The 25817-nt window shown below is 45.9% G+C and overlaps 1 protein-coding gene across 3 annotated transcripts in view; it reads right to left on the bottom strand.

The window, feature by feature from the left end:
• Positions 1-15793, bottom strand: part of RYK (receptor like tyrosine kinase) — a 165813-nt gene extending 150020 nt beyond the window's left edge. The window contains exon 1 of one of the 3 annotated variants that reach the window (XM_048863650.2): positions 15386-15793. In XM_048863650.2, coding sequence (XP_048719607.2) covers positions 15386-15650 — 265 coding nt within the window. In that variant the 5' untranslated portion in view covers positions 15651-15793. The remainder of the gene's footprint in view (positions 1-15385) is intronic. The other 2 variants (XM_048863647.2, XM_048863648.2) reach the window with 2 other exon arrangements.
• Positions 15794-25817: the final 10024 nt, after the last annotated feature.

Here is a 25817-nt window from a genome sequence, read left to right as displayed (position 1 = left end):
ATTTCTCTTAAGCCCAATGTTGAGAACTTTGTGACAGTGCCATCTATTTTTTCACAATTTTGTGCACAAACGGTTATCAGATTAGGCCAGTTCTTGATATAGTGCTCAAAACAGTCCACTACTGAGTTCCATCGCACATCTTGTGGGAGAGTTAGCTTGGTTCCTCACACTTTTTTCAGAACAGCTGCTATAAAGTGGTTGTTACGGAAGTACTTTGCAATTTCAACATTATCCTTTATTTCTGGAACACTGAAGTCTTTGGCTAGGAGGTGCAACAAATGAGCACTGCAACCATGTTATTAGCTTGGGACTCTCTTCACCTTCTGCTAAATACTTTCTTCTTATCTTGGATACATTTGCAGCATTGTCTGTGACCAAGCTGCACACTAGACATTTGAATTTCCCCTCACACACAGTTTGTTATATCTTTTACTGCTACCTCTTGTAAGTATTCTGCTGTGTATGCATTTCCTGATGTATCAATTGTTTCTGTAAGGAAGACATTCCCTTCTTTAGTTGTCACAGAAGCATATACAACAGGATCATTGTGGACATTGCTCCGCCCATCAAGACTCAGGTTAACATTTTCACCCTCTAGAGCTTTTGCACACTGCTCAATTTCTCTTTCATATAATTTAGCCAGCAATTTGCCTGCGACATCTGCTTTGTTGGGTGGACTGTATCCTGGTCTCAATGACTGAACCATGTTAATGAAGTGTGGGTTCTCAATCATATGGAAAGGAGAGTTTGTTGCATAAACAAACTGGGCAATTTTTTCATCAGTTACCTCTTTTTGTAATCTGCTGGTTCTTATCGCAAACTTATCGATGGTTGTTTCTGGATGATGGAGATTTTTTTTTCTTTCTGCTACAGGTGATATACTGTGGCTATATGACAAACATAATGTGACTGAAACACTATCATTGGGAGATAACTCTGAAACTATAGAAAATGATGGTGATCTTGAAGGTGGATAGTCTTCAGAATCCTGTATGTTGAGGATGGATTCTCTTGAACAAAATAAGTCAACGCAGTCATTTAATTATTATCACTATTCTGCTCATTTCGTATTACTCATTGCATTCCCTGACACTCAGTACTACTTTAAAGGTGAAATTGTAAAAGGAAGATCTGCCTATTTCAGCTATTTATTTTTTTTCATCACAACCGCACCTAAAACGATAGAACCATAGAGTAACAACTATATTTTTTGATCAAACATGAGAATTCAAGAATAGTCCAGAAGGAAGAGAGGCAGTCCTTAAGAAAGAAGTATGAAATAAAGAAGTTGACGAACCTGAAGATCTTGCATGTTCAGACATGTTACTTTCATCATCTTCAACGCAGCTTCCTACTGAGAAGGAACACTTCTCATCATGTGGTTTCATTCGGGCAACCAGGCCTTGCATTTCTTTGTTGCAGTGTTTGCATTTTACATGCATGCCTGTCTTACCCAGTTTGGGAATATTTTAAATGAAGTTCCTCTACCTGTGGGTCTCTCTTACAGCCTGCTGCCATTATAGGTTTTCCCTTCTAGTGAGAGAATGATATGGTAGATCTCAAATCAATGAAGGTTACACTTCAAGACCTCAAGACTTCTGGAATATGTTGGTCAAACAGTTTCACTTTTATTTCTACTGCTTATCCCTCCCTTCTCACATTTATCTCCAGACTTCTTGTCCAGATCTATTCTCCCCCAACAGTCTTCTATTCACTGAACTTTTTGAAACTTTGTACTTTTAGAGAGAGGTAAGGGATTGACTCTGTGTACACAAATTTGCAGAGGGACAATGGAGTAGAGGTCTTATGTCTCACCTCTATTATTTATTTTAAAACATTTTTGCTGTTAAGAAGCATGTTATCTCTGGAAACATGAATCCACAATTTGAGAACTGCAAAACTATGCATCTCTGATGGTATCTTCTAGACTGAGCACTGAGTCCAATTGGGTGGACAGAAAGATTAACCTAAATAATTTACACAGAAGCCCTTGGAATCCCACAAAATTGGGTCCCTAATCCTTGAACTATTGGAACTCATTTACAAAACTTTTCTTAAACATTACATGAATATATTGTCTCATACTATAGAATTAGAATTTATAATCCCTATTCCATGGTGAGATATCTTTGAGCTATAATGTATCTTAATTAAAACTATCTTTAGATCGGATTTTTTTTTTTATAAAATGCTTTTGAGGAAAAACCTATTTAAATAAAAAAATCCTATTTTTTTGTTTTTTAAAAAATCATTGATTTTTAATCCACCCTAATGTTGACACAGCGCTGTCTACATGGTGGTCTAAAATCCACACCCCTGAGTGACACAGTTATAGCAATATAGGTCTGCAGTGCAGACCTGGCCTCAGTCTCAACTAGAAAGTCACAAAATTAAACTGGTATGCAGTCTCACTTCATATGAATAGGCCCATACTTACTGCTGAAGTTTTCCTAACAAAAGGACAGCAACATGAAGCTCAGAGGTTGAATTAAATGTAGTAAAGAAAGCACTTCATATTAAATGTATCAGGTAAAAGTTATGACCTTTAATGGTAGATTCTAAGTCTAATCACTGCATTTTAACATGAATACGTCTTGAATTTAGGACAGAAGTGGTCATACTTCTGCTCTAAAAGAATTTCTATCACAGGCCAGACCTTTCAAAAAAATACTCCAACAAGCCACCATCTAATTTCACATGACTAACAGAAATACTGTATGCCAAAAAGCATAAGGTTAACTAAAAGAATCAAAACAGGTTAAGAGCAAGAGAGAGACGTAAAGAGGTAACATGAAAAAAGGCTATTTTAAAACATTCTAGACTGGAATCAAATATTTCCAAATCTCTCAACAAATCTATTTTTCAGTAAGCTGCTTACTGGTTTTAGAGAAATACGTAAAAATTTTAAATGACAAACAAAATTACAGGTTTCAGAGTTGTGGCCGTGTTAGTCTATACCAGCAAAAAGAACGAGAAGTACTTGTGGCACCTTAGAGACTAACAAATTTATCTGAGCATAAGCTTTCATGGGCTAAAACCCACTTCATCGGCACTGCATGCATCCGATGAAGTGGGTTTTAGCCCACAAAAGCTTATGCTCAAATAAATTTGTCAGTCTCTAGGTTGCCACAAGTACTCCTTGTTCTTTAAACAAAATTACAGTTATTAAGAACACCAATTTCGCAATTAAGCAAATGTGCAAACATAAAAAACAGGAGACCAGAATCTCAAGATAAGTGTTACATTCAAATTAAATTAAATAATTATTAAAGCTGCAAAGACAAGCACTCAAAAGTTAAGAAATGCCAGACTTAAGACTGTTTGTGCAACCTTAATTCTGCCCCCTTGAGTATATGCATTATGACATTGTCTTTAATTCTATGATCACACATTTTTCAACAGGTCCCCAGCCTCATTCACTGCACAAGATAAGACTGTTTTGGCAGAGTGCATAAAAACATGATTTTTTTTTTTAATTAAAAAATGCTTTAACTAAGAAGTCCATTTTCTATTTAAATTAAATAAATTTATTTTAAAAACTATTTAAACTTAAATTTGAAATTGTGACAACCTATGTTAAGGCCTACACTTACGACAACTATTAAAAAGAAAGCTTATGCTCAAATAAATTTGATAGTCTCTAAGGTGCCACAAGTACTCCTTTTCTTTTTGCGGATACAAACTAACACCGCTGCTACTCTGAAACTTGACAACTATTAAAGTCATTTTAAAAGAACCTTTAAAAATATTAAGCAGTACATGCTTGCTGTCAAGTTCTAAAGAAAGCCAAACTACTGGACTTTTGGAAAGGATTGGCTACGCACCTAGAACCAGACTTTGGGCTGTTCTACAGTACAGACTTATGTCAGTATAACTGTGTCGTTCAGGGGTATGAAAAATCTACACACCTAATCAACACAGTTATACGAACCTAACCCCCATGTAGACAGTGCTTCTCCCGTAGACACAACTACCATCTCTTGGGGAGGTGAATTAATGGCACAGAGTGTCTACAGTAAAGCACTACAGTGGTGCAGCTGTGTCAATGGAGCATTTTAAGTGTAGACCTGCCCTTTGTTGAAGTGCTAACTAGCTCTTGACAGCAGCAGCCTCTTCTGTAGGTAAAGAGAATATTTTCTTCATTTCGCTTTATTCAACTAGTTCAAAGTTAAGACACCAATTCGGAGCTGAAACAGCAAGAAAGTTTTATTCTTTCATTCCATGAATAAGAACTAGAAGATGAGATCCACTAGTTCTAAAATCTTAAACAACAAGGTTACCAGAAACGACCATTTCAATTCACTAACTACAGATAACATTTCCAATAAAATATATTACCTCACTTACCGCATCTGTGTTAAATAAATCTGTTTTAAATACAAAACATGTTTTGATAAAATGTTGATAAACTTTTGTATGTATCCATCACATTTAAGGGAACTTTATTTAACGGAGATAATTTTAAAATGATGTTTTTATGCAATTAAGCTTTATTCCAGGATGGAATTCAATTGACACAAACATCAAGTACAAAAACTAATCTAGTAAATAACACACACATCATTCACCATTTCTAACATAATAAAAATGTAAAAATTAATAACCTGAATAAATTTAATATTTACAATTGCTCAAATAAATGTGTATGTATATATAAACACATACATACACAGTGTAGCCTCTTGATTAGCAAAAATCAGCACCAGTTTAGTGTAAATGCTATATTTAGTCTCAAATCAACAAGTTCTAATGGTTACCAACCAATGAGAACCACATTTTCTTTCAGAAAATATTTTGGTTTTGCATGTGTAGTTTTTAGTTAAAACTGATTATTTAAACCAATGCACCCTGTGCTCTGGGGATGAATCAGGGTTCACTGAATTCACTGTATTGTAGGGGTGTATTGTCTGCAGGACCCATTTAATTTGTTACAGAAACTGGAGAGCGTGGAGCAAATGAGGCAAGGGATCGCATGAGGAGAAAGGATGGTCTGGTGGTTAATGCAATTAAATGCTGCCCTGGGAATTTGGATTCTATCCCTGCCTCTGCCACAAGGTTCCTATATGCTGGGCAAATCACTTGAACCAAACTTTTCATAGGTGGTCATTAATTGTGTGTTCCTCATTTTTTTGGGTACTTGATTTTAGACCTTGCATCTGATTTGCAGAAATGCCAAACACTCACATCTGCAACTGAAGTCACTGGGAGCTGTGCTTTGAACATATAGTGTTATATAATGCTAAGTACTCTGGAAAATCAGGTCCAAGGCATCTCAGTTCCGGTACTCCAAATCAGTGGCTTCTTTTTTGCCCTAATCACTCTATGGGTATGTCTACACCACGAAATTAGGTAGAATTTATAGAAGTTCTAGAATTTAGAAATTGTTTTTATATAGTCAATTGTGTGTGTCCCCACACAAAATGCTCTAAGTGCATTAAGTGAATTAACTCGGCGGAGTGCTTCCACGGTACCGAGGCCAGCGTCGACTTCTGGAGTGTTGCACTGTGGGTAGCTATCCCACAGTTTCTGCAGTCTCCACCACCCATTGGAATTCTGGGTTGAGATCCCAATGCCTAATGGGGAAAAAACATTGTCGCAGGTGGTTGGGTACATGTTGTCAGGCCCTCCCTCCCTCCGTGAAAGCAACAGCAGACAACTGTTTCGCGCTTTTTTTCCTGAGTTACCTGTGCAGCCGCCATACCACAACAAGCATGGAGCCCGCTCAGCTCACTGTGACCGTACGTCTCCTGGGTGCTGGCAGACGCGGCACTGCATTGCTACACAGCAGCAGCTCATTGCCTTGTGGCAGCAGACCGTGCAATAGGCCTCATAACCATCGTCATCATGACCGAGGTGCTCTTGGCCGCCTCCGTAAGGTGGGTCAGGAGTGCCTGGGCAGACATGGACGCAGGGACTAAAATAGGAGTCACGCGACCAGGTCATTCTCTTTAGTCCTGGCAGCAATCGTATTGCACCGTCTTCTGGCGAGCAGCCAGGAGAGGAGGATGGCTAGTAGTCCTATTGCACAGTCTGCTGCCAGCCAAAGGTGTAAAAGATAGATGGAGTGGATCAAAACAAGAATAGACCAGATTTGTTTTGTATTCATTTGCTCCCTCCTCCCTCCCTCCATGAAATCAACGTCCGACAATTGTTTCGGTGAGGTCTGTCATAGGCACCTTGAAAAGTTTAATGGAGATTCAGTCCTGCCTGGAATACCAGGGGGACGGATAGCTCAGTGGGTTGAGTATTGGCCTGCTAAACCCAGGGTTTTGAGTTCAATCCTTGAGGAGGCCATTCTGTGTGACAGTTGTTTTTGTTTCTCCTTGATGTAAAGCTACCCCCTTTATTGATTTTAATTCCCTGTAAACCAATCCTGTAAGCCATGTCATCAGTCACCCATCCCTCTGTCAGAGCAACGGCAGACAATCGTTCCGCACCTTTCTTCTGTTCAAACGCCATACCACGGCAAGCATGGAGCCCGCTCAGATCACTTTGGCAATTAAGAGCACATTAAACACCACACGCATTATCCAGCAGTATATGCAGCACCAGAACCTGCCAAAGCGCAGTGACAAGAGTGATGAGGACATGGATACAGACTTCTCTCAAAACACGGGCCCTGGCAACGTGAGCATCATGGTGCTAATGGGGCAGGCTCATGCCGTGGAACGCCGATTCTGGGCCTGGAAAACAAACACAGACTGGTGGGACCATATAGTATTGCGGGTCTGGGACAATTCCCAGTGGCTGCGATACTTTTGCATACGTAAGGGCACTTCCATGGAACTTTATGACTTACTTTCCCCTGCCCTGAAGTGCCAGAACACCAAGATGAGACCAGCCCTCACAGTTGAGAAGCAAGTGGCAATAGCCCTGTGGAAGCTTGCAATGCCAGACAGCTACGGGTCAGTCAGGAATCAATTTGGAATGGGCAAATCTACTGTGAGGGTTGCTGTGATGCAAGTAGCCAACGCAGTCAAAGATCTACTGATATCAAGGGTAGTAACCTTGGGAAATGTGCAGGTCATAGTGGATGGCTTTGCTGCAATGGGATTCCCTGACTGTGGTGGGGCCACAGACGGAACCCATATCCCTATCTTGGCACCGGAGCCCCAAGCCGGCAAGTACATAAAGTGCAAGGGGTATTTTTCAATAGTGCTGCAAGCACTGGTGGATCACAAGGGACGTTTCACCAACATCAATGTGGGATGACCGGGAAAGGTACTTGACGCTCACATCTTCAGGAACTCTGGTCTGTTTCAAAGGCTACAGAAAGAGACTTTCTTCCCAGACCAGAAAATAACCGTTGGGGATGTTGAAATGCCTATCCTTGGGGACCCAGCCTACCCCTTAATGCCATGGCTCATGAAGCCATACACAGGCACCCTAGACAGAAGTCAGGAGCTGTTCAACTATAGGCTGAGCAAGTGCAGAATGGTGGTAGAATGTGCATTTGGACCTTTAAAAGCATGCTGGCACAGTTTACTGACTCACTTAGACCTCAGCGAAACCAATATTCCCATTGTTATTACTGCTTGCTATGTGCTCCACAATATCTGAGAGAGTAAGGGGGGAGATGTTTATGGTGGAATGGGAGGTTGAGGCAAATCGCCTGGCCGCTGGTTACGCGCAGCTAGACACCAGGGCGGTTAGAAGAGCACAGGAGGGTGCGGTGCGCATCAGAGAAGTTTGAAAACCAGTTTCATGCCTGGCCAGGCTACGGTGTGGACGTTCTGTTTGTTTCTCCTTAATGAACCCCCCCCCCCCCGCCCTTTGGTTCACTCTACTTCCCTGTAAGCTAACCACACTCCCCTCACCCATTCGATCACCGCTTGCAGAGGCAATTAAGTCATCGTTGCTTCACATTCATGCATTCTTTATTAATTCATCACACAAATAGGGGAATAACTGCCAAGGTAGCCCAGGAGGGGTGGTGGAAGAGGGAAGGACAAGGCCACACTGCACTTTAACACTTATTGAATGCCAGCCTTCTGTTGCTTGGGCAATCCTCTGGGGTGGAGTGGCTGGGTTGTCGGAAGCCCCCCCACCGCGTTCTTGGGCATCTGGGTGAGGAGGCTATGGAACTTGGGGAGGAGGGCAGTTGGTTACACAGGGGCTATAGCAGCCGTCTGTGCTCCAGCTGCCTTTCCTGCAGCTCATCCATACGCTGGAGCATTATAGTTTGATCCTCCAGCAGCCTCAGCATTGAATCCTGCCTCCTCTCATGACGCTGCCGCCACCTATCAGCTTCAGCCCTCTCTTCAGCCCGCCACCTCTCCTCCCGGTCATTTTGTGCTTTCCTGCACTCTGACATTGTCTGCCTCCAAGCATTCGTCTGTGCTCTGTCAGTGTGGGAGGACAGCATGAGCTCAGAGAACATTTCATTGCGAGTGCGTTTTTTTAGCCTTCTAATCTTCACTAGCCTCTGGGAAGAAGATCCTGTGGTCCTTGAAATACATGCAGATGGAGGAGAGGAAAAAAGGGACAGTGGTATTTAAAAAGACATTTTATAGAACAATGGGTACACTCTTTCACGGTAAACCTTGCTGTTAACATTACATACATAGCACATGTGATTTCATTACAAGGTCGCATTTTGCCTCCCCCCACCGCATGGCTAACCCCTCTCCGTGGCTAACAGCTGGGAACATTTCTGTTCAGCCACAGGCAAACAGCCCAGCAGGAACGGGCACCTCTGAATGTCCCCTTAAGAAAAGCACCCTATTTCAACCAGGTGACCATGAATGACATCACTCTCCTGAGGAAAACACAGAGAGATAAAGAACGGATGTTGTTTGAACGCCAGCAAAAATACGCTGCAAAGCTTTTTTCTGCAATGATTCCCGACTATGTGCTACTGGCCTGGCATGATAAACTGTCCTACCATGGTGGACGGAATAAGGCTGCCCTCCCCAGAAACCTTTTGCAAAGGCTTTGGGACTACATCCAGGAGAGCTTTATGGAGATGTGCCTGGAGGATTTCCACTCCATCCCGAGATACGTTAACAGATTTTTCCAGTAGCTCTACTGGCCACAAATGCCAGGGCAAATTAATCATTAAACATGCTTGCTTTCAAATCATGTACACTATTTTAAAAGGTACACTCACCAGAGGTCCCTTCTCTGCCTGGCGGGTCTGGGAGGCAGCCTTGGGTGGGTTCAGGGGTACTGGCTACAGGTCCAGGGTGAGAAACAGTTCCTGGCTGTCGGGAAAACCGGTTTCTCCACTTGCTTGCTGTGAGCTATCTTCCTCATCCCCAAAAACCTGCTTCCGTGTTGCCTCCCTCTCCACTGATGGAGTCAATGCACATGGTTGGGGTCGTGGTGGCTGAACCCCCTAAAATGGCATGCAGCTCATCATAGAAGCAGCATGTTTGGGGCTCTGCCTCTCTGGTAGGCTTGCCTCAGCTCCTTAAGTTTCACGCGACACTGCTTTGGGTCCCTGTTAGGGCCTCTGTCCTTCACGCCCTGGGAGATTTTGACAAATGTTTTGGCATTTCGAAAACTGGAACGGACTTCTGACAGCACAGATTCCTCTCCCCATACAGCCATCAGATCCCATACCTCCCGTTTGGTCCATGCTGGAGCTCTTTTGCGATTCTGGGACTCCATCATGGTCACCTGTAGCTCACCACGCTGGCCAAACAGGAAATGAGATTCAAAAGTTCGCAGGCCTTTTCCTGTCTTCCTGGCCTGAGTTGAGAGTGCTGTCCAGAGCGGTCACAATGGAGCACTCTGGGATAGCTCCTGGAGGCCAATACCGTTGAATTGCATCCACACTACCCCAAATTCGACCCGGCAAAGCCGATTTCAGCGCTAATCCCCTTGTCGGGGGTGGAGTAAAGAAATCGATTTTAAGAGCCCTTTAAGTCGAAAAAAGGCTTCGTCGTGTGGACGGGTGCAGGGTTAAATCGATTTAAAGCTCCTAATTCGACCTCAACTCCTAGTGTAGACCGAGGCTATGTCTCAGTTTCCCATGTGTAAAGGAGGGGTTATAATACCCCATCTCCTTGCCCATCTCATTTCTCCTTTCATCCAATCTTTCTCTGGAGCATGCCCAGTGTGGACAGAATCTTCAGGGAATTTAGCTACTTCAGTCTCTACTGAACATGTAGAAACTGGGAATTCTCCAAATTTTGCCAAGTTAAGAAACTTTGAAGAGATTTTCATTGGGATGCTTTTTGCCACATCATGATACAAAGGCCACCCCCCAATTTCAAGTCCCCACTCCAACACATAGGGTTCTGAAGCTTGTCAAAGGTCATCAGAAATTTTTTTTAAAGAGTCAAACAACATTTTTTCCTAGTCTCATTCTCGGAAATGGCTAAACCACTTCAGCTGAAGTTTTCTAAAACAATTCAGCCTAAAGCAGACACCTCGCATGGAAAATTTCAGCATAAACAGTTAAAGTTTGGCAAAGTTATAAACAACTGAAAACAGGTTTTATAATGGAATGGGTCAAGCAAGTTTAAGAGGTGGTGCTACTAGCCCCCACCTAGCATATAGTCAGAGAATGTAGATAGACACAAGTGACCCTGGGCAAGTCACTTCATTTCTAGGCCTCACTTTTCCCGCTTCTTAAATTGGGGATAATGATACTTGCCTTCCTCTGCAAAGAACCCTGAAATTGATAAAACTCAGTTTGTAAGAGCCATGTATTATATCTGAGGCTAGTAACATTTCCCTAAAGTCCTTCAAGTTATCAGGAGAAACATATCTATTCATAACAATATAGCCTTATTACTCAATTGTTTTTAGAAACTAATGGTAAAGTAAGACAGCATTCCTTGGTTATAATGGCAGATTCAGCAATATATGGCAAATCTACTTACCCTAGCAAATGAGTTAATTTCCTTAGCTACATTGAATTACAGTTCTAACGATCAACAGTCATTTTTTCCAAATGTAGAAATTTCAAGAAATGTAAGGAAACTGGAGTGCCTTTTTTTTTTTAATACTTTATGCACACTACCAGTCATGTAAAATTCTTATTTTAACTATAAATGTCGGTTAATATGACAATTCAGGCACCGCAAAACTGAAGATCTAAGTAGTCACTAGTTTTGTTCACATTCTTTACATTTTAAAAACAAATACATCTGTTCCTTCCAATATTCTTCTGTAGGAAAGATATGACTAAGGCTATGTCTACACTGTGCACCTTACAACAACACGGCTGTGCTGCTGCAGCTGCACTGTTGTAAGGTAAGCAGAGTAGCCACTCTGTCCTGGCAACAAAACAAAACCTCTTCCAACAAGGGGTGGTAGCTTCGTCGCTGGAAGCATGGCTCTCGCTGACAAAGCCCTGTCCACACTGGTGCTTTTTGTCGTTAAAACTTCTGTCATTCAGGGGGGTGTTTTTTCACACCCCCGAGCAACAAAAGTTAACAAAAGTGCTAGTGTAGATAAAGTCTTATTGTGCCAGGTTTAGGTACGTCTAAACTACGTGCTTTACATTAGCCAAAATCTCAGCTGTACATGCCATAATTTCATTCTGGAAGTAAGCAACATCAAGAGAAATAACTACATCACTTAGTAACCTTCTTTAAAATGACAAACTGTTTACACAATATCTAACTCCAAACACATAAAATAAGCTTTCTGGAACTAGAGGAAACTATCAGAGAGCAAAATGAATGAGGAGTACTTGTGACACCTTAGAGACTAACAAATTTGAGCATAAGCTTTCATGGGCTAAAACCCACTTCATCGGATGCATGCAGTGGAAAATACAGTAGGAAGATAGGTGTATGTGTACACACACAAACACACACAGAACATGATAAAATGGGTGTTGCCATACCCACTATTAGGAGAGTAATCAGTTAAGGTGAGCTATTATCAGCAGGAGAAAAAAAATTCTGTCCTTTTGTAGTGATAATCAGGATGGCCCATTTCCAACAGTTGACAAGAAGGTGTGAGTAACAGCAGGGGGAAAAATAAGCACGGGGAAATAGTTTTACTTTGCATAATGACCCATCCACTCCCAGTCTTTATTCAAGCCTAATTTAATGGTGTCCAGTTTGCAAATTAATTCCAATTCAGCAGTCTCTCTCTGGAGTCTGTTTTTGAAGTTGTTTAGTTGAAGAATTGCTACTTTTAGGTCTGTACTCGAGTGACCAGGGAGACTGAAGTGTTCTCCGACTGGTTTTTCAATGTTATAATTGTTGATGTCTGATTTGTGTCCATTTATTCTTTTACGTAGCGACTGTCCAGTTTGTCCAATGTACATGGCAGAGAGGCATTGCTGGCACATGTTGGCATATCTCACACTGGTAGATGTGCACGCAAATGAGCCTCTGATGCTGTAGCTGATGTGATTAGGTCCTATGATGGTGTCCCCTGAATAGATATGTGGACAGAGTTGGCAATGGGCTTTGTTGCAAGGATAGGTTCCTGGGTTAGTGTTTTGGTTGTGTGGTTGCTGGTATTTGCTTCAGGTTGGTGGGCTGTCTGTGAGTAAGGACTGGCCTGTCTCCCAAGGTCTGTGAGAGTGAGGGATCATACTTCAGGACAGGTTGTAGATCCTTGATGATGCACTGGAGAGGTTTTAGTTGGGGGCTGAAGGTGACAGCTAGTGGCGTTGTGTTACTTTCTTACCATGGATGTCAGCATGTCTCCAAGTTTATTGAAGCTGTTCAGATCTTTTGGATTCATCATATAAGTTACAGAAGCAAAACAGCTAGACATACTGTCTTAAGCAGCGGTTTTCAAACTGTGGGTGGGGACCCCAACATGGGTCACAACCCCATTTTAATGGGGTCATCAGGGCTGGCTTAGGCTTGCTGGGGCGCAGGGCTGAAGACAGAGCCTCACCGCTCTGGGACAAAGCTCAAGAACTTCAGCATTGGGCGAGGGGCTCAGGTTACAAACCCCCTGCTTGGGAGTTGAAGCCCAGCGTGGTGGGGCTCAGGCTTTGGCCCCCACACCCGGGGCAGTGTGACTCAGGTGGGCTCAGGCTATGGTCCCCCCTCCTGGGGGTTATGTAGTAATTTTTGTTGTCAGAAGAGGGTTGCAGAGCAATGAAGTTTAAGAATCCCTGGCCTTGAATAATAAATTACTTAGCCATACTGGCAATATATCACTCATAAAAGATACACTTCCAGTTCTGATTTATCTACAGACAACACCTACATGTAGTTTCATTTTGGGGGGGGATGATTGTGTTTAGTCTATAACAGTTTGAGCAGGTTTCTAAGGACTAGTCTACACTGGCAGCGCTTTAACATTCTCCCAGCGCTCTAAAAAAACCTCCACCACAAGGGACGTGGCTCCCAGTGCCAGAGCACGGTCTACACTGGTACTTCACAGCACTGAAACTTGCTGCGCGCGCGGGGGGGGTTCACATCCCCTGAGCGAGAAAGTTGCAGCACTGTAAACTGCCAGTGTAGACAAGCCCTAATACACATTTAAAATGCTAGACCGGGGTGGGCAACCTTTTTGGCCTGAGGGCTACATCTGGGTATAGAAGTTGTATGGCGGGTCATAAGAGCACACAGAATTGGGGGTTGGGGTGCGGGCTCTGGGGTGGGGCCAGAAAAGAGGAGTTCAGGGTGTGGGAGGGGGCTCTGGGCTTGGGTGCAGGGGAGGGGCGAGTGCTCTGGCTGGGGGTGTGGGCTCTGGGGTGGACTGGGGATGAGGCATTGGGGGTGCAGGAGGTTGCTCTGGGCTGGAACAGAGGGCGGGAGGGGGATCAGGGCCGGGGGATGGGAGGGGGTCAGGGGTGCAGGCTCCAGGCGGCACTCACCTCAAGCAACTCCCAGAAGCAGCGGTACGTCCCCCTCTCTGGCTCCTAAATGGAGGCGCAGCCAGGCAGCTCTGTGCGCTGCCCTGTCCACAGTTCCCGGCCAATGGGAGCTGCGGGAGCCGTATGCGGAGACCCCTGGTTGCCCCTACGTGTAGGAGCCAGAGGGGGGACATGCTGCTGCTTCTGGGAGCTGCACAGAACGGGGCAAATCCCCAATCCCGGTACCCGGAGGGAGCTCGAGGGCTGGATTAAAATGTCTGGAGGGCCAGATGCAGCCCCTGGGCCGTAGTTTGCCCACCCTTATGCTAGACTCACATGTCCATGATTAGTAAGGCTTATAAGCAAGAAAAATTGTACAAAGAGGCTGACAAATAAAATATACAAGTCATCTGACCCTTTTAATCCTGTATATTTAATAAAGCAGCCATACAGTAATAAGTACAACCAATGTAAAAATGTTAAGACAACAAAAAACTAACTGGCGGAGCAAGCCGCAGGGATAAAAATGTTTACATAGCTATTCACCCTCAGGGCCCACCAGCTCCAAAATTAACTATGTACTCCCAGTGCTCGATTAGTTGGAATCATTTCTGTTTTATACCTTCTATGCAAATAATGTTTTAAAGCAGGGGTTCTAAAACTGGGAATTGGAATCCCTCAAGGGGTCACGAGGTTATGTGGGAGGTCACGAGCTGTCACCCTCCACCCCAAACCCCACTTTGCCTCCAGCATTTATAATGGTGTTAAATATATTAAAAAGTGTTTTAAATTCATGGGGGGGGGAGGGAGGGTCGCACTCAGAGGCTCTCTATGTGAAAGGGGTCACCAGTACAAAAGTTTGAGAATCACCATTTTAAACCCTGCACTGTAAAGTGTTCTTTTTCCACTAAGCCACAGATAGGCCACCTCCTAAAAAACCCAAACCATTTTAGAAGCTTATACATTTCTTTTGTTAGGCTCCAACCATAAAATCAATCAAACCAGGTCTGAAATGCCAAAATTTAAGAGGAGCCCTTACTAAAACCAAACCTCTACCTCACATAGAGGAACTGCAAGCACAAAAAAGTGGTAAAATAATTTGTGGCCTTATCAGAGCAGAGCAAGTTGTATCATGGTGCAGAAATCCTCCTACTTATTTGTGTAGTGATTATGAAACTGCCTGGAAGTTGAGATTCCTTTCACACACTTTCCCAATTACTGTCAGGTCTCCTCAGTGCCCTCTGAACGCCGCTCATCCCACTAATTAAACCTTAGGCCTCAACTCCCTGTTTTGGGGCTTACCCTGCTCCAGCAACATTACACCCCGCACAGCTGAAGCTAGGAACCTTCCACCACCACAGTGGACCCTGTGCCCCTCTCAACAGACCCTAGGCAGCTAAGCCTACGGCAACCCCTCTCGCCGGACTCCCCACACAGAGGGGCCCCAGGAGCCCCCCGCCCTCGCTACACACCCGTACACACACAGTCCCCCCCCAGCAAGACCCTATCTCTGCACGCACCTAACCACACACAGGGCGGGGGCCGGGAGAGCCCCTACCGCTGACCTCGACACCTGCCTCCCCCTCGACATCCGGCCATCCCCCACTCGCCCTCCCCGAGACCGGGGCCTCCCGACCCGGCCGCCCCCGGGGCACTCACCAATCAGCCTGCGCACCTCCTCCTCGCTCATGTAGAGGCTAAGGCCGGGGCCGGCGGGGGAGCCAACGCCGAGCGGGTCGGAGCTGGGGCTCGCCTGGCTCTCGGCCCCCGCCACCAGGAGCAGCACCAACAGCGGCGACAGGAGATGGCGACGCGGGGCCCGCCGCCGAGCCGCGGGGCCGCCGGGCAGCGCACGGCCCCCGCCGCTCCAGGGCCGCCCCGCAGCCTCTGCCCCGCGGCCCCTGCCCCGACTGCCCGGCCCCATCGCTCCCCGGGGAGCGGACCCCGCCCGGCCCCTCACACGCCGCAGCCCGCCCCGCCGCTCATGCTCGCTCTCCCGCCGGGCCGCTCGCTCCGCTCCCGCCGCAGGCCCCGCCCCCCGGGCCGGGCTCCGATCGACGTGCCTTGCCGCCCACCACCTCACGCAGCCGAGCGCGCGCCACCTCCTCCGCTTCGCTCCGCACGCACTGCCCACCCCCTTCGCGAATCCCGCGCATGCGTCACACGGAGCGGGACAGGCGCATTAGCCACGCCCCGTCCTAGCACCAAACGCCCCTCCCTTCTATTATCACAGGCCCCGCCCCTTTTATCACCTCTTGGCCCCGCCCCCTGGCCCCTCCTCAAATGACCCCCCCATCATCCATTAATATATTACATCAGTTACCAGAATTGTGCCCCAATCCGTATTCCCCCTTGCACCTCTTGCTTTCCCCCATTTAGGGTGATCAGCTGTCTGGATTTTATAGGGACAGTCCCACTATTTGGGAATTTGTCTTATACAGGTGGCTACTCCCACCCCCATCCCCACATCCTGATTTTTCACACTTGCTATCTGGTCACCCTACCTCTATTAGCCCATATTCCGTCCCCCTCACCTCTTCTCCACACACTTCCCTTCATAATGCTTCTCTCTATCTTTCTTCTTGGCATACCATCTTCCCTTCCTGCTCAATTCCCTTTATCTTTTCCCAGGGCCACGCTGAGGCATAGGCACTATAGGCCCATGGCTAGGGTCCCAGCTCTTAGCATCATATTGTCATATCAGAATTTCAGCTTTCATTTAAAAAAAAAAAGTTTTAGCCCTTCTGGGTGGATAGAAAAGCTTTAAAATGGGACCAAAGTGTAACTGATGCAGTCATACATATCTGCTTGATTCTGCAAAGAGAGTAGAACAATAACTTAGAGAGAGGAACTGACCCATACATAATCCACTTAGGGTGTTAACTCCAAGACCCACTGTTCCAGAGGTGCCTGGCAGGGAACTCAGTATGGTATGGGAGAGGAGGGATGCAGCTAGCTTAGCTCAACCCACCCCTGTGGATCACACTGGCTGCTGGAGTCAGTACTAGGGGAGTTCCCTTTTCTACCAGCTCGGAGGGGGTGGGGGGAGACGGACACCACATCTACTGTTCCTGAAAGAAGGGGAGCCTTCCCATCACTGTCACTATGTATGAGGAACATGGCCACAGTGTGGGGGTAAGACCATAGGACCAGGCCCATGAGTTCCCCCTTGCCTTAGGTCAGCTTTGCCTCTTCCTTTCTTTTCCTTGGGCACTGCTGTTGGCAAGTCCTCCTCTACCTCTAGCCTCCATGAAATGGTTGGCACATCCAATTCTTGAAACACTTGTACCAACCTTCCTCTTAAGAGCTTATGTCCCCTGCATATCAGTTCTATAGGGGTTCTTACACCACATTCATCACCATTGGTTCTGAGCACATGCCTGTCATACATTAAGTAAGATGACTAACATCTATCACATGTTGTTTGTTCTCTCACCCTCACCCTGGTGGAGAAGTGCATACAGTGGAGTCTCTTTGTTGATAGAGTTGTTGGTTTCTTTCATACATCCTGACCCACGGGGTCTCGAATCCAGATGTGCAAGGTTCATCAGAACAGGCACGTTCCAACCCTCCACTTAGCAGCCTGCTGGTAATAGCTTACCTGAAACCCACAAAGCCCTGCCTCAGTATGACACTGTGCCCTTGAGGTCTGATTGGCCTGCTGGCCCTACTCAAGCTAGGAGCAGGAGGCTGTCTGAACAACTGGGCTCTACCCTGCTCCAGCCTGTGTGCCTTGTGCTGTTGCTACCCACTATGCACTCTTGCCTCCCCAGCGTGATTGTCTGGCATTCTGACCTGGCGTGACTCCGACACCTGACTTATGGCTCCTGCTCTCCAGTTTGTCTCCTGACCCTGACTCCCTGCTACCAGACCCAGCCTCATTCTTGTTCCCGCCTTGTGGGTCTGATCTCCTGCTTCTGCCATCCCGGTATCCCGACCCATCTAACTTTTGACTCCCATCTCATGCCTGCAGACTTTGGCTCCAAGTGTGAGGCATGGCCACCCTTGAGCTGGGTATGACAGTATGAGGTTTGTGATAGCCCTTAGGCACTGGATGACTTCATTCCACATCTCAGACCAGCCCCCAAGTAAGTTCTGGCTTCTGCACACATGAGCTTTACGCTTATGATACAAAGTTTCAGTCAGCTAAAGGAGAGAAGATGTCAACCATGGTCTTCAGCCTATGGACTGAATTGACCAATTGTGGGGGTGTACTTCCAACCAAAGGAGTCTCCCCTATGGCTTCAGACTCTTTCAATATGCTTTCCACTACCCACCAGCATCACCTCTGTCTTGCTCCGTTCAGTTTCAACCAGCTGTTCCTCATCCAGGAGCTGATCTCATCCAAGCACTGGGCCATCATGGTAGCATTATGGTGAAAGATTGGTAGAGCTCTGTGTCATCTGCATATTGATGGCACTTACGTCCATGTCATCTGACTAGTGGCTGCATGTAGATGTTGAAAAGGGCTGGAGAGAGAATTGATCATTATGGAACCCCCAAATGAGGGCTCTGATGGTGGAGGTTCAGTTTCTCATCACTACTCGCTGGGTGCATCATTGAGGAAGGAAGGATCTGCCACCTCTCTTAGGCATGATAGCAGTATGTCATTATCAATGGTGTGAAATGCTACAGAGGGGTCCAGGAAAATGAGAATGGAGGTCTGCCCTCTCTTCCCTGACAGGAGATCATCCACTAGAGCAGTTACAGTCTGGATTTAGGCCAGAATATAGAACTGAACTAGGTATAGAATATTTAGAATTAGAAGATTGAATTTCTGCCTTCAGGCTATTTCTGTTTTTTGAGAAACCTCCAGATCCTGTTTTAGTCCCTTCTGGGCTGCTTTAATTGCATTTTAGGCAGCTTTGATTTCTTCAGGTGCCTCAGCTATTTATTACATCTTGCTTCAACAGGATTAGATTGCTATTTCTGTCCTTAGAAACTTGCTCCTACCGCTGACACCAGCATTGCCTCTTGGCTGTATGGTGGTCACTTGTGTGAGGCCCCATTAGAGGTCTTGGAGTCAGGTGTAAAGGACACCCTCATGAGGCTCTGGAGTGCTGTGGTACACCAGTCTGTGTCTTAGAATAATCCCAGGGATCAATTCTGGCTACCAAATCCAAGACAAACATAAGCACCAGCTGCTGAGGCTCTGTGGGCCCTAACAGTGGCTAGGTTCCAATACACATTCCCTCACAGTCTTTAACACCACACTCCTCCCTGGGCCCAAGATACCCTGCCTCTATGACCCCTCCTCCCAAGCACCACAAAGGCCCACTAACCTCTCACTCTTACCAGCTGGAGAGAAATAACACATTTACCATGCTGCCCTCTGCTCTTTGATTGGTCACACAGGTCTGGTGTAATTTGTTCTTAGAGAATGTACAGGAGTCCTGTTATTCTTAAACCAAGATTGACCCAAGCACACACGGGCAACTCTGGAAACCCCTGCTTAGTCACCCAGGGCAGCCACGAGACACTGTCCATCCAACTGCCTTGGAACCTGGCTGCCTTACCACCGGCACTCCGGACCCAGAGATTCATCCCTAGCAGATCCATCGCTCGGCCCACTGCAGATTTATGCCCACTGAGCCAATTCACCACAACATTCATTTATCATTAAGTTACAACAATCTACTACATTGCAGTTATAATAGTAATACATTTTCTGCTTATTTCTGACCCGCCAAGAAGCATTCTGTCGCTTTCTCTCAGTTATGCACCATGGCAAACTAAGAGACCTTCATACTATTGTGTAATGGTGGATACTGATTGACTGGTGAGGATTTATAATCAGTACAAGACAGTGTGGCAAATCTTTTTAGCCCCGAACATATCTACAGAATATAGCAAATTCTGCTCTTGTAATTGCTATGGTGAAGGAGGCCTTGCCCACATCCCTCACCACAAACAAACATCATTTATTTAACTGCTTGAGGTATAGGGGAAAACAAAAACAGATGAAAGCTGGAAATGGAATGGAAAATTACATGTAACACTTCACTTTGGTGGATGTGGGGAGGACTGAGCAATGGTGGTTGGTGATGCATTCAGACACAGAACACAGCCAGTCTGCAAAAGAGCCCTCTATACCACAGGTTCACCCACAACAGAGACAATTGTCTCACCCTTCTAAACAGAGACTTGGATGTATATCTGTATTTTCAGCTCAGACATGGTCAAAAAAGAAATCTTGGACTCCAGAAACTTTCTAATGCACCTTCGTGGAGACCTATGGGCAGATAGTTCTAGACTTGCAAATACCCTATCCAAGATGAGTCTCAGTTTCATCCATCAGCTTCAAGACTTCTGAAAAACTGTACAAAAAGGCATTTGTGAAGTTAATGCACAAAATGATCACGGATTGCACTGGGTTCCAACTGAACATGCAACCCCCTATTACCTGCAAGTCAGATAATGCAAAATCAACATGCCTTGATACGGGCCCTTACTTATTCTCCTGAACCCTAGAATCATTTTACAGTAGCAAAATTGCTACAGACCATTTTTCAGGCTACTGAAAATAAAAGATTTTCACTGCCTCATCATTCTGTTGTGCAAGAGATCACTACAAAATGGATGAAATTATCTCTTGAAGTTCTGCCACTTTCTCTAATGAAATACAGTCCTTTGAACTTCTGCTTCAATGCCTGGAATCTGTTATAATTTCATCATTGACAGCTTCTGTTGGTCCTGGTGTACTATCCCTTCATAGGTTTCAGAGTAGCAGCAGTGTTAGTCTGTATTCGCAAAAAGAAAAGGAGGACTTGTGGCACCTTAGAGACTAACAAATTTATTTGAGCATCAAAGAAATATGCTCAAATACATTTGTTAGTCTAAGGTGCCACAAGTACTCCTATCTCTTCATAGTGTAGCAAAGAACAAATTATTAGCCAAGCAAAATATAACAAAGCCTTGTGTGTGATTTGCTTCACAGAGCTATTTGGATCAGCACCAATGCAAAACATGTCTCCATGTATCTTTGATAGCACATTGGACACAGATGGAACTAGGTACTGAGAACAATGTGGTATGCTTATAAGAAGCACACAGGATCTTTTTCAGGGCAAAAAACAATACACTGCGTTTTTTGAAGATACAACAACAATTAGCATATGCATTCAATCACATGACACACACAGAGTCCCACCAGTCAATGTTATAGTTACCAGTCCAGAGTCTGGATCAATCTAGTGGCCAGCTAAGTTCATCACAGGTAGGTAGGACCCAGGTTCCGTGGGTCACAACACAAAGCTCCAGGAAAGTCTTGGCAGAACGAACCCCAGTTTCATGGTAAGGCACGCTGTAATCAATTGTTGTTTGACGAGTGCTTATTTTCGTAAGTTGTCCTTCTCATCCTTTATCTTGTTCTTTCATCAAGTCTCTCAGGGAGTTATCCTGTGCTGGGTTTGATCACAGCTATTTTGTCCCCATTGATAGGTGCCTGTCTCATCTTTAAAGTCATCAATCTGCCTTCCTCTGATATTTCAATCAGGGTGTGTTGCAGCCTCCTGATTCCCTTGCGTCTGTCTCTGGTGCTCCCTAGAACATCTGGTTCAGTGATGGCCCTCGCATTTATCTCTTAACACCCATTCCTCATTCACACCCAAAACAGAATTAATTTACACAGAACATTTTGAACAGGAACATCAAATTGCAATGCAGAAGAAAGACAATCATGGCATTCTTTTACTTATTTTAAGATGCTAAACCTATAACAAAGTGATGACCTCAAAGGTCTGTCACTGCCTTGCAATCAGTCCAGACACAGAGATTCTGGCTGATGCATCTCTACCAACAGGCCATTCCTTTCGCTATTCAAAAAGGGTGGCTGGCAGGATATGGTCAAATCATACAATAAATACTACATTAGCTTATTATTCTTTATCCTTCATTCTAAGTTATACAAAATACAAACATAAATCCTACTACTACAAATGGGCCAGCACAAATGGGGCAGTCTTACATGATTCATAGCTTTTGCTCATATCTTTTATTGGACCAACTTCTCTTTGTTAAAGAGACAGGCTTTTGAGCTACACAGAGCTACAGAAGAGCTCTGTGTAGCTCTACAGATTGTCTATTTCACCAATGGCAGCTGGTCCAACAAAATGTATTATCTCACTCACCTCATCTCGCTAATATCCTGGGACCAGCCTGGCTACAACACTGCAACAACAAATGTTCACCAGTAGCACCAGATTCAGCCCTCAGTGATGAAAGAACAGGTTATGGACTATTTAGAAAAGCTGGACATGCACAAGTCCATGGGTCCAGATCTAATGCATCCAAGGGTGCTGAGGGAGTTGGCTGATGTGACTGCACAGCCATTGGCCATTATCTTTGAAAATTCGTGGCAACTGGAAAAAGGCAAATATAGTGCCCATATTTAAAAAGGGGGAAGAAAGAAGTTGGGGGAACTACAGACTGGTCAGCCTCACTTCAGTCCCCGGCAAAATCATGGAGCAGGTCCTCAAGGAATCCATTTTGAAGCACTTGGAGGAGAGGAAGGTGATCAGGAACAGTGAACATGGATTCACCAAGGGCAAGTCATGCCTGACCAACCTGATTGCCTTCTATGATGAGATAACTGGCTCTGTGGATATGGGGAAAACAGTGGACATGATATATCTTGACTTTAGCAAAGCTTTTGATATGGTCTCCCACAGTATTCTTGCCAGCAAGTTAAAGAAGTATGGATTGGATTAATGGACTATTAGGTGGATAGAAAGCTGGCTAGATCATTGGGCTCAACAGGTAGTGATCAACGGCTCCATGTCTAGATGGCAGCCGGTATCAAGCGGAGAGCCCCAAGGGTCGCTCCTGGGGCTGGTTTTGTTCAACATCTTTATTGGTTATCAGGATGATGGGATGAACTGCACCCTCAGCAAGTTTGCAGATTACACTAAACTGGGGAGAGAGGTAGATAAGCCTGAGGGTAGGGATAGGGTCCAGAGTGACCTAGACAAATTGGAGGATTGGGCCAAAAGAAATCTGATGAGGTTCAACAAGGACAACTGGACAACTGCAGAGTCCTGCACTTAGGAAGGAAGAATCCCATGCACCACTACAGGGTAAGCAGCAGTTCTGCAGAAAAGGACCCGGGGATTACAGTGGACAAGAAGATGGATATGAGTCAGAAGTGTGCCCTTGTTGCCAAGAAGACCAATGGCATATTGGGCTGTATTAGTAGGAGCGTTGGCAGCAGATTGAGGGAAGTGATTATTCCCCTCTGTTCGGCACTGGTGAGGCCACACCTGGAGTACTGCGTTCAGTTTTGGTCCCCCCACTATAGAAGGGATGTGAACAAATTGTAGAGAGTCCAGCGGAGGGCAACGAAAACGATTAGGGGGCTGGGACACATGACTTACAAGGAGAGGCTGAGGGAAACTGAGGTTATTTAGTCTGCATAAGAGAAGAGTGAGGGGGGCTTTGATAGTAGCCTTCAGCTACCTGAAAGGGGGCTTGTGATGGGGTTGGAACTCACCACTACTGCACCTCCCACTGGCACATCTGGAAATTAGCTCTGTCCATTGCAGAGCACCCTCAGCCGGTGGTGTCCCATCCGTCTCTCGGGATCTGTTGGCATCCAGACTCGTGTTGCTCCCTGCTCGGTGACGTCCGCTTCAGGACACTGCCCTCCGGCAGCACCCACTGCTCTGGTCTCACCCCCTTCCGGGGGTTTGGTGTTATCAGTAGTCCACCATCTGCACCTGCTGTAGTGGCCGGCTGCAGCATTAGAGTCTAGCCTCTTCGTTGCGGGGGCCAGCCACAGCCTGAATCAGGCCACACTCCTCTTCAGCCACGTGTAGTACAAGGGGGGGGACCCAGACCCATGCGCTACTCTGGGTCCCGATCCAGGGACCCTCTAGCAGCAGCCTCTCTGCCCTCCTTCTCTCCCCTTGCCCTGCTATTGTCCCTGGGCCACTTCCCCTTCTGCCCTATGCACCTGCCTGGCCCTTCGTAGCTAGGCCAGCAGCCTGGGGTTTTCTTGGCCAGAGCTCCCCAGCTCCTTCTGCCCTTCCCCAGCACTACTCTGTCCAAGGTGCTACCTTTCAGCTCAGGAGCTAGTCCTCCTCCCTTGACCACCAGGGAAAAACTACTCTGTTCTTTGCTAGGCAGCCTTTATATAGGGCCTACGCGGCCCTGATTGGCTCTCCCCAGGCCTTCTCTGATTGGCTGCTGTGGGTCTGCACAGCCTCTCCTGCCTGGTTCAGCCCTTCTTCTCAGGGGGTAGGGCACCACCCCACCACAGGGTTCCAAAGAGGATGGAACTAGGCTGTTCCCAGTGGTGGCAAATGACAGAATAAGAAGCAATGGTCTTAAGGTGCAGTGGGAGAGGTCGAGGTTGGATATTCGGAAACACTGTTTCACTGGGAGGGTGGTGAAGCACTTGAATGGGTTACCTAGGGAGGTGGTGGAATCTCCATCCTTAGAGGTTTTTAAGGCTCGGCTTGACAAAGCCTTGGCTGGGATGATTTAGTTCGTGTTGGTCCTGCTTTGAGCAGGGGATTGGACTAGATGACCTCCTGAGGTCTCTTCCAACCCTAATATTCTATGATTCTAAATTTGCTCTGGGTATTCCTGTATTGCAGACGGAGATCACTGTCATCTCCAAGAAACTAGCTCTAGAACAACTTGATGTTCCTAGCACACATTCATTTGTATGTATGTGGCAACGGAAACTGAAGACCCGTTCACGGTACAGCAGAAGGGATCAAAAGATCAGTGGAACAGGTTGCAACAGAAACACAGTATTCTTCATCTTAATATGAAGGTTCCACTGACTGTACTGAACTAGCTTAACAAGCTGCTTAGGCTGACTTCTGTAAAGTCACACAAACCGAGGATGAGGTCACACATTGCCATGCCACCTAATAGAACCTTCAGTGTCATTTGACTCCCAGCAACAGCTCGTGAGTCTGTGTGATCTGCTCAGTTCTCCATAAGGTGTGATTTTTGGAGATACAAGTTGGGAACTGGAGAGAAACTAGTCTCTTTTCACCAGCCAAATGCTTGGATCATCCCACACATGCTGAGCCAGAGAATGCAGAAGACTTGGAGGACTGTGACAAACCTTGTCTCAGTCCCAGGTCAGAGACCTCCAGGGTTTCCTGCTGAAAGTTCAGATGTTGTAAAGTCTGCCAGGAGCACAGGAGTCAGTACAGGAGATTTCAAGTGAGCTCTGGGAACATACTCTATTCAGTCATGTAAGGGGCTGGCTTGGTGATCAAGGGACCTGAGCTAAGGCAGGAGCTTGGTTTCCTAATCCCCATGCTTCAATCCGGTGGGGAGGGGCACTCTCAGAGGTCCTCCTTTCGCGGCTATGGGATGTTCCTAGGCCTTCTGCTTCACCTCCACAGCACTTATTACCATGCAGTGCTACCTTTTCACTTTGCATCTGCAAATGTGGGGCCTGATTATTCGTAGCCCTGCATATTGTGCAGTCACTTAGGCCAGTACAGAGCAAGTATAAAATGCTATCAGATCAGTCTACTAGAAGTTCACACACACTTGACAGACCCTGGCCACAAGAAGGCTGCCTGGTGCCACTTTGAATGTGGTTTAGGTTTAGTCTACCCTACAAAGTTTTGCTGGATTTTAGGCAACACCTCACACACACACACACACACACCCGCCCTGCCCCAGTGTAGAGTGTGTCTGTTGACATAGCTAATGTCATTCGGGGAGGTACTGTAGCTATGTCAGCAGAAGAACCCCTTCTGCTGGCTTGTATTGCATCTACACCAGGGATTGGCAACCTCTGGCATGCAGCCCATCAGGGAAATCCACTGGCGGGCCAGGATGGTTTGTTTACCTGCAGCATCTGCAGGTTCGGCCGATCGCAGCTCCCACTGACCACAGTTCGCCGTTCCAGGCCAATGGGGGCTGCTGAAGCAGCGCGGGCTGAGGGATGTGCTGGCCGTCACTTCTCGCAGCCCCCCATTGGCCCGGAACAGCAAACGCAAAAGCATTCTGAGAACATGAACCTAATAAGCTAACTATAGCTATGAGAGCATTAAACAAGCCAAGGTTGGAATGGAGCAGAGCATCTGAATATTATTACAGGCTGTGGTCTGTAGGATACATA

The sequence above is a fragment of the Caretta caretta genome, chromosome 9, assembly GCF_965140235.1.
Source record: "Caretta caretta isolate rCarCar2 chromosome 9, rCarCar1.hap1, whole genome shotgun sequence".
NCBI lineage: Eukaryota > Metazoa > Chordata > Testudines > Cheloniidae > Caretta > Caretta caretta.
The sequence above is the reverse complement of the archived record's forward strand: the minus strand, read 5'-3'. Positions and strand labels throughout refer to the sequence as shown.